This window comes from Denticeps clupeoides, chromosome 1, assembly GCF_900700375.1.
Source record: "Denticeps clupeoides chromosome 1, fDenClu1.1, whole genome shotgun sequence".
NCBI classification, from domain to species: Eukaryota; Metazoa; Chordata; class Actinopteri; order Clupeiformes; family Denticipitidae; genus Denticeps; species Denticeps clupeoides.
In genome coordinates this window covers 21,364,850-21,374,306 of record NC_041707.1, presented here as the reverse complement: position 1 = coordinate 21,374,306, position 9,457 = coordinate 21,364,850, and the positions used below count along the sequence as shown (strand labels likewise).

The following is a 9,457-nucleotide window of genomic DNA, read 5'->3' as shown; positions in this document are numbered from 1 at the left end:
GGAATGTTTTGTCGCGAAGAATAAATGTCATTATATTATGGAGTATAGAAATCAGTTTTAGATTAGATTAGATTCAACTTTATTGTCATTACACATGTACAAGTACAGGGCAACGAAATGTAGTAATCAGTTCCACCTAAACTCAAATTGTAAAGTAAAAAAAAAAAAAAAAGACAGCCAGAGCAAACTCCTTTTCTAGTTCTTTATTGGCTTAGATTTCTATTCCAAGTGGTATCGGCAAGACTCAGTGTTTTGCTGACATAACATTCATAAACAGTCAGATCCTCCATAACTGGTTATATTTGACCCTTTCTTCAGATTTCACACTTCCATTAAGAAATTCACCTTTGTGTTTACAGACATGACACAGTACGGCAGACATGCTTTACAATAGAGAACATCAAACCTATGCCAGCTCTTATCTCTACGGGCATATGTTAAGGGAAACAGACATGAGTGAGTACTCAGTCCCACAGAACACACACACACACTCGGACGCAACTATTAAGGCAAAATGTAACCGTTCTAGCAGAGGTCCATGACGCAGAGGGGTGGGAGAAGGCAGTATTCGGGATTTCGTGGCTTAGAGTTGGGAGGAGATCGATCGAAAGCAGCAGACTACAGCAGGAGCTACCACGCACAACAGAACGACTGCCTGATGTGATCAACACTGAGCACACATATCATAGGTGAGCGCCAGGGTTTTTTGACCTTTAACCTTCATTGTATCCCCCACAGTCCCACAGTCATTTAGTGTTTGCAGCCAGGTGTATAACAGCCTGTTCTTGAAATACAGGTTGCTAACCTCACAGTGTATTTGGAAATACATATTTTATAGCCTTTAACAGATTCTCTTTCTAAAAGGAAGACATTGTACCATTAATCTGTCTATGAGTTGGTGAATCACATGAGAACAATTGCCAAATTCATGGCCAACAATAAAATAAAAAGCTATTTTTTCATTTAAGGTATGCTGAATGGGTCTATGGTCATTTCTAGGCTGAAGTCGCTGAAACATACTGGCTCTTTAGTCTTTGGATATTCAGGGTAATGAAAATGCTACAAGGCTACTAACCAAACCAAAGAACGGGGATAGTGGCAAGTAGAGGAGGGGCAAGCTATAGCGACACAGTTATACATGTATGACACACAAAATGACAGTACTATGTGACAATTACTACTTCAATGAACACCATTTGAAATTTCTGTAGCACATTAGTCATCAGGGGCAGGGATCTTTTCCAGGGTTGGCTCCATGCCCCAGATCTCACGTGCATACTGGGAGATGGTTCGATCACTAGAGAACTTCCCACAAGCTGCAATGTTATGGACCACCTTCTTGGTCCACTCTTTGGTGTTCTGTCAACATTAAAATCAGGACTTCGCTCAATCAAATCAATCAATCAAAACGGCTGTAACATGTTAATTTACATTACGCCAATGTTCACTTTTTTCATTGTATAGTTATAATAAAATATTCTGCATGAGGAATTATTTGCATATTTTGTCTGTCTGAAATAGTTTTATTTAATGTTCTTCTTTTCATGGTTGTTTATATTGCATCACCCACTGTCACTTTTCTTTGACTAATTTTCAACATTTGCTACTGCTCTATTGAAACAATATCAGGTCATGTAGTAATTAATACCTCAATAAGACTAATTTCCCCATTGTATGTGTAATGGATACCGACCTTGTACAGTTCACTGACATGCTCCTGGCATTTGATATATTCTTCATAGTCTGCAAACACCTTAAACCTACAGAAATAAAAAATCTATTGCACAAACTTGATTTCCATTTATTCCAGGTTATTTTAAATAATGAGAGTCTAGGTCATACCTGTCATGGTTCATGAGCATGTTCACTATGTCCTTAAAGAGCCCTGGTTCATTTGGGCTGAAGTACCCCCCAGAGACTTGATCAACTGCCTGTTTCAGCTCAGGTATGCGGTTGTAGTATTCATTTGCATTGTATCTGATGGGGAAGGAAATATACAGGGTGGGCTATTTATAGGGATACACCTTAATAAAATGGGAATGGTTGGTGACATTGAATGTGTTTTATAAGTGGTCAGAGACTTGTAAATAACTCATGAAAGAATAAAGTTACGTTAAATCCAAGAACAGTGGTAGGGGCAGTGGTGGCCTAGCGGTTAAGGAAGCGGACCCGTAATCAGAAGGTTGCCGGTTCGAATCCCGATCCGCCAAGGTGCTACTGAGGTGCTACTGAGCAAAGTACCGTCCCCACACACTGCTCCCCGGGCGCCTGTCATGGCTGCCCACTGCTCACTCAGGGTGATGGGTTAAATACAGAGGACAAATTTCACTGTGTGCACCATGTGCTGTGCTGCTGTGTATCACACGTGACAATCACTTCACTTTCACTTTCACCATTGTTTTTCTTGTGAAATTACCATTCAATTTGATGTCACATGACCCTCTTCCGATTGAAAAAACAAAAGTTGGATCCAAGATGACCGACTTCAAAATGGCCACTATGGTCATCGCCCATCTTGAAAAGTTTTCCCCTCACATATACTAATGTGCCACAAACAGGACGTTAATATCACCAACCATTCCCATTTTATTAAGGTGTATCCATATAAATGGCCCACCCTGTAGAGTGGCTGAGTCCCAGACCTGTAGAATCTCAAACCAATCTGCACAAATCTCTGACCTTCTTGTTGCACTAGAGGCATCAAAATGAATCATTGTTTCGTTTCACTAAGCACTGAAAGCACGATGTAGCTGAAATGACAATAAAGCTCACTTGAGATATAGCAACAGTTGGAGGTCCCAAGCCTTACCCTTTTTTATCCATGGCCTCCACATCATCTACCCTCATTCCAAAGATGAATAGGTTCCCCTCCCCGGCTTCTTCAGCCATCTCCACATTGGCACCATCCATAGTACCAATGGTGAGGGCACCATTCAGCATGAACTTCATGTTGCCTGTGCCTGACGCCTCAGTTCCAGCTGTGGAGATCTGCTCCGAGAGATCGGCAGCAGGGATAGCTATGAGAACGAAAGAAAATGGCTTTGCAATTGAGGAAAAACTCTTGCTATACCATTGTTATACAAAAGGTCAGGGTGCTCTGCAGTCGTACCTTTCTCAGCCAAAGTGACCCGATAATTCTCCAGAAAAATGACCTTAAGCCGGTCACCAATCACAGGATCATTGTTCACCACTTCGCCAATAGATGTGATGAGCTTAATGATCATCTTTGCTGTGTGGTATCCAGGAGCAGCCTTTGGTCAAAAAGAGCGAAAGAATGCTGAAAGAGACCACTTGGTTTCTGTTTTTAATTTAACGAAATGATTTGGGATTTTTTCCAGGCAGTGGTCATTAAACAGATGGTGAACGTTAAGAGAACAACCAACACAGCTATGCATTTGTTTATTAGCAATCATACTAAAAGCTAGATTAGAGATAGACCTCCTGTTCATTCTTATTCAGTAATGATCAACTCACCTTTCCTCCAATCATGATTGTTCTGGGGGTCCAGAACTTGTTGGGTTCCTTTTTAATGCCTGTCCAGAAAGAATGTTTTAGTGATTGTTAGGACAAATCACCTCGGCACACAATGAGCGTGGAGAATAAGCCACACTCACGGTTGTACATGGTGATGATGTGTAAACAGTTGAGCAGCTGTCTCTTATATTCGTGAATCCTTTTGACTTGCAGGTCAAACATGGAGTTGGGGTTGATCTTGACTTTGTAATGTTCCTCCAGATGGGCAGCAAACTTCATCTTATTCTCCTGCACAAAAGAGATTGTGCTTGCTCAGGAGGAACCAACATAACTGGGCAGCAACTTTACCAGATCTAATCTTACCTGCTTAATTTTAGCAACATCTCGTAGGAAAGCCTCATCATCCACAAACTTGAGAAGTTTCTTCAGCTGGTCCAGGTCTCGGATAAAGTCCTCACCAATCCTCTATAACAAGAGTTACAGTTTAACTGTAGTCATGTCCAGACAGTGTGTTATATATGTACGTCATTAGAAATGTGGCATTTCATTATTTTTCCAACACACCTCGGCAATGACTTCAGCCAGTCCAGGGTTGCTCATGACGAGCCAGCGACGAGGGGTGATGCCATTGGTCTTGTTTTGGAACTTTTGCGGGTCTACCTCATAGAAGTCCTTAAACCTGCATATATTAAAAACCAACACCACAAAACCAAAAAGACGGTACTTAACATAAACTGTGGTCCTAAGCACACTTTCATAAAATGGTCAGTTCTGGTCCATCAATGCCTGTTGTTATTACACCGCAGCTCTTTTAAGATTCACCAAGTGAGTACAAATATGTGCCAACAGATGACATGGCTGCATTAAGGACACTGATTCAACAACAGAGGAACAACATTTCCTGGCTGAATGAGAAGAAGTGACAGTTGACTGTTCAATTCAGTTCAATCAGAAGATGTCTGATTTTTTTCAGGATTAACTTGATTTGATGATCTGTGTTCTGCATATGATATTGCCTCTTGATCACCCTGTACACCACCACAAGACAACAATACTGGTTATGACCAGGTTTGCTTTTATGTATAATTGTTAACATATTGTGGATTTTGTTGATATTGTTGAGTAGTGAAGTGAAAGTGTTTTCAGCTACCAAACAGCAATTCTGAAACTGTCCATTTACCAAACAATGTATTTTAATTGTTGTTATTGAAATAAAAAACTGCTTTATTATTTAACTTTGCGAAATTAGAATGACCTGATATTATTTATCACAGCTTACCTGAGCCAACCAATATAAGACAACATCCCTTGAATGACAACAAATAGTTCACAGAATCAACAGCATGTTGAGTGTGAAGAGGGGTTCTTACACAGAAGCTTTCAGAATGTCAGAGTGAATTCGTGCCACCCCATTCACAGCGTGTGAGCCAACAATGCACAGGTGAGCCATATTGATCTTCTTCTGATCACCCTCTTCAATCAGAGACATACGCCGCAGCCGATCAAAGTCCCCTGGGTACAGGCTGCCAATGCGCTGAATGGAGGAAAGGCAAAGGAGAATGAATTTAGACTTATAATGAGCAAAACACATAATATTCTGAAACTCTATACCAAGATTTAGATAAAACCCCCTGACCTCTAAATGGCGCCGATTAATCTCATAGATGATCTCCAAGTGGCGAGGCAGAAGATTCTGGAACAGGTCGATGGGCCAGCGCTCCAGAGCTTCGGGGAGCACAGTGTGGTTAGTGTAGGCACACGTGCGCACACAGATATCCCAAGCCTGAAGCAGAGACAGAGACAAACAAAGGCATTATAATTGGAGGAGTTTAACCATTTTAAAGGTGCTCCAGCTCCCAATCACCCATGTGGCAAAATGAAAGGAAGGCTATTTTGACATGGGTAGGTAGAGCATGCATGGTCAGACTCACCGTTTCCCAAGACAGTTTCTCATCATCCACCAGAATCCTCATCAGCTCAGGAATGGCCATTGCAGGGTGGGTGTCATTCAGCTGTATTGCTACCTATGGGTGGTGGGGGTGAACATATTAGAACAAAAGTAAAAGAAAGTAAAGCCATATTTTGCCTTGGGGCCGCACCGTGACACAGTGGCGCACCAGTTTGTGACATGGCTTCAAACCATCCAATGTTGTGACTTAGAATCCCGGGTCCGATTTTTTTGCATGCTCTCCCTGTGTTGGTGTGTGTTTCCTTCAGGTTCTCCGCTTTCCTCCCGCCATCCAAAGGCATGTAACACTAGGTGAACTGGTGATTCTAAATAGTCCAGATGTGTGAGAGTGTGAAGGAATGCTGTGTACGTGTGTGTGTGCCCAGTTATGGGTGTGCCTTTGAGCTTCCTGGGATGGGCTCTGCCCTCTGAGACCCTGAGTAGGACTAAGCGGTTATGGAAAGTGAGTGAGTGAATGTGAAAAGAAACAAGAAAATAATGAAGTCTCACCTTTTCAGGCAGCTTGGTCAGGTCCATGCGTACCACCTCTGTGGAGCCAAACTTTGATGCCTTGAAGCGGCGAATGATGTCTTGAAGAGTAGCAGCGACAACAAAGTACTCCTGCTTTAAGCGCAGCTCCTTGCCCTCGAAAAACTTCACAAGAAAAGCAAAAGAAGTCCTCACATGAGCTCACAGTTCAGCTAGCCTGTTGATTTCTGCCGCTTTAGCCGATTTGGGACTCACATTGTCATTGGGATAGAGGACACGGGAGATGTTCTCAGCCAAGTTCCTGTCCAGCACAGCTTGAATGTAGCCACCAACATTAACTGTCCAAAAGCAAAACACGGAAAATGGAGTCAAGTTTCCCGTCACTGCGTCTCACTGCAGTGTATACACACTTATAATGTTTACACTGTTTAATCCTGTCTGGAATCAGCCTGTGCAGCTAGTGTTAACTGTGTCGGTTCTTTCAAAACAGAAATGGCACCAGTTTCACATTTTTTAAAAGATCAATAATGTCGGGTTCTTATTTGCATCATGGAACTGCTGGATGATGTTACATTTACTATTCCTGTTTTTGGTTGCACATTTTGAAAAGTTTCATAGTTTCAGTTCTGCTCCAAATCATTACTTATCCCTGCTACGATGTTTACATGCAGGACGCATGTGTTACTGCTTTGCACACGATCCCCTGACATAATCAGTAGTCCAATAAAAACAGTTGTAAGTTCATAGTTGCATGCACGCATGTACTCACAATCCTTCAGGTTGAATTCACAGGGAGCTTTAGCAGACCACAGCCTCATTGTGTTCACTACATTGTTCCTGTATCCTGGGACTGGGGTGTCATATGGAAGTGCCAGGACCACCTGATCAAAAACGTACATACTTACACCATTTTGTTGACAGTATCCGTAAGTACAAGAATGGTCATTTCTCTTACCTGAGTGTCCACCCATTTCACTCCATCAGGATGGTGCTCCACACGGCCATAAAAGTGCACAGGACGCATGTACTCAGGGCGGGCTTTCTCCCAGGGGTTCCCGTATCGCAGCCAATCATCAGCCTCTTCAACCTGGGGCAACACATGCGTCAATGCAGTGGTGAATTTACATTTAAATATTAATACTCATTCAAATGTCACCCTGGATAGAACATACCTGCCAACCCTTCACAATCTTCTGGTTGAAGATCCCAAACTCATAACGGATTCCGTAGCCATAGGCAGCCAGGCCAAGAGACGCCATGGAGTCTAGAAAGCAGGCTGATGTCCAGACAGGGGACGATTGACATAAGAAAGAATAAATCAAACAATTTTGACACATAAAAATCGAGCTGAAGATGAATGCGCTTTAAGTGATCAGGAAGGAGATTTTGAAAAACAGCGCTACCTGCGAGACGCCCAAGGCCTCCATTTCCCAACCCAGCGTCCTCCTCAATGTCCTGAAGTTCTTCCATGTCCAGACCCAGCTGTGTAGAAAAGGTTGAATGATATGTTGCACTGCAAACCATAATTTGCTACGTATAAAAGAACTGAGAAGAATAGAATACATTTTAAATATAAAGAAACCTTTGCTTAGTGTTTGCTAAATGTTAAGTTGGATCAATTTTAAGCCCCCCATTTGATTAAATGGGGTTATGATGGGGATTTAAACCATGAATATTTTCATCTCTGAATTGCTGTGTCAACGAATGTGACGCTTGCAGTCTTTCCTAATGAACCCTGAACACAAGAGCGTTTATGAGCACTCTTTTCATTTTTTTTGTTTCATTATTGCCATCCCTAGTTTATTATTACAGAGTGATCTGCTATCTGCTTGCTCACCTGGTACAGTGCCTCATCGCAGGCATTTTCCAAAGCCAGGTTCACCATTGTGTTCTGCAGTGTACGGCCCATGTAGAACTCCAGGGACAGGTAGTACACACGCTGCAGACAGAGAAGCAACCTCACTGTTTAGCCTTCTGATGCCACATCACAAGCAGTACAGGACCATATATGGATATGAGCTTTCAGTGAGACCACAGATTTATGTTGCATCTATTGTTTAATGTAACATGCACAATTGCTAATTGTTAATGATATATATCCTAGCAAATCTGTAGTTTATTATCTGTGTATGGCATTGTAAAAGCATTACATTTGCATATGGAACATTATTAATGCTTTTTAAAAATTACATTCCATGCACCTAATTAGACTTCCATATTTGTGGCTGAACATTGGAAAAAAGACGTCATGCATGCAGGACCAATATAGCATGGGGGAGGGGTGTGTATGTGTGTGCAGAATGATAGCCACACAGGGAGATCCTCTTTGCATTTTCAGATGCCCCAAGAAACAGTCAGGGAATTGACCAGTTTCATCCTTGCTTTTCAAATTGCATCAAATCCCTCTCTTCCTCTCTCCCAAGTTAAAACAATGGAGGAGCAACGTGCAAGATGGCTCGAGTGCAGGGGACTGTGAGTGGCGCTGGCATTTGTGCTTTAGTATAAATAGAATGGATAGGTGGAGTCTTGTAAAGGTTAGATAGTGGCAGAGTCAAGGATCACAAAGCAAAATTCATACAGTGCTCTGCTTTTTTTAAGGGGTGTCATTGGAGCAGATTACGGTAATAAACTAAGCTATTGTTTATTATTAAAACACTATATAAACATATATAAAGCGAACACGGTATTTTATTCTTCTAATTTGCACTTGTCTATATTGTCTGTAAATAAGGTCAGAATTCCGAAGCATGTGGTGGTGCTGCAAGCAGAATTCTCTGGACACTGTCTCATAAAACCCCCCAAAACCCTTGGTGTCGAAATGCTGACGTATCAGCGCCTCCTTTTCCTTTAACTGGCGCACTGATGCATTTCCACCCTTAATCCAGATTAAAGGCCCACTTCGCCTCTACGTCCATACGGCCGCCCTCGTCATGCTGTCGTATCGGTATGATATTAAAGATTGTGGAGAGGACTTGTCGACCGCTGCTGACAGATCGCCTGTCGCCTGTCATCGGTGTCCCCGCCCCCACCCCCACCCCCACCCCCGCGGACGCTGGCGTACGTGCAGACTGAGGGATGCTGCGTCGATCCGCGGCCGCACTTACTTTCGGGTCCTTCTCGTAGTAGTGCTGCTGCGTGCGGATCCACCTGCCCACCAGGTGGTCTCGGACGGTGTGGGCCAGGGCGAAGTAGTAGTCCCGCCTGGTCGCCACATTCCGGTCTTTGACGAGCGTGAAGTGGAGGTGTCGGTTGAAATTGGTCTTGAGGTCGGCGACGTTCTCCACCCCGGCGAGTCCGCGCACGGAAATCTGCTTCCGCTTCTCCTGGTCCGTCAGGGGCTTCGGCATCGTGGCCCGTGTGGTTCGCGGTGGTCGTGGAGATGTACGTGCGGCGGGCTGCGAGATGCGGTCGGTCGCAGGGCGCGTCGGATCCCCCTCCCTCCCTGCGGCCGATGCGTCCGTCATTTATTTTGGACGAGGGGGCGGGGCTAAAGGAGAGCGGCTGAGCTGACCACGCCCCCTGCGAATTTCTAAAACATGTCGTGGA

The 9,457-nt window shown here is 43.4% G+C and overlaps 1 protein-coding gene across 1 annotated transcript; it reads right to left on the bottom strand.

Moving 5' to 3' along the window:
* Positions 1–188: 188 nt before the first annotated feature.
* pygmb (phosphorylase, glycogen, muscle b) lies at positions 189–9,380 on the bottom strand. The gene is made up of 20 exons (XM_028974351.1): positions 9,016–9,380; positions 7,749–7,850; positions 7,315–7,393; positions 7,084–7,187; positions 6,867–6,998; positions 6,681–6,792; positions 6,167–6,249; positions 5,933–6,076; positions 5,406–5,498; positions 5,111–5,257; positions 4,845–5,008; positions 4,039–4,153; positions 3,838–3,939; positions 3,615–3,762; positions 3,475–3,533; positions 3,110–3,251; positions 2,810–3,017; positions 1,843–1,977; positions 1,694–1,760; positions 189–1,359 (listed from the first exon to the last, which is right to left on the bottom strand). The coding sequence occupies exons 1-20, from the start codon at positions 9,373–9,375 to the stop codon at positions 1,216–1,218; spliced, it is 2,640 nt and encodes an 879-aa protein (XP_028830184.1). The 5' UTR covers positions 9,376–9,380; the 3' UTR covers positions 189–1,215.
* Between the last annotated feature and the right edge of the window lie 77 nt (positions 9,381–9,457).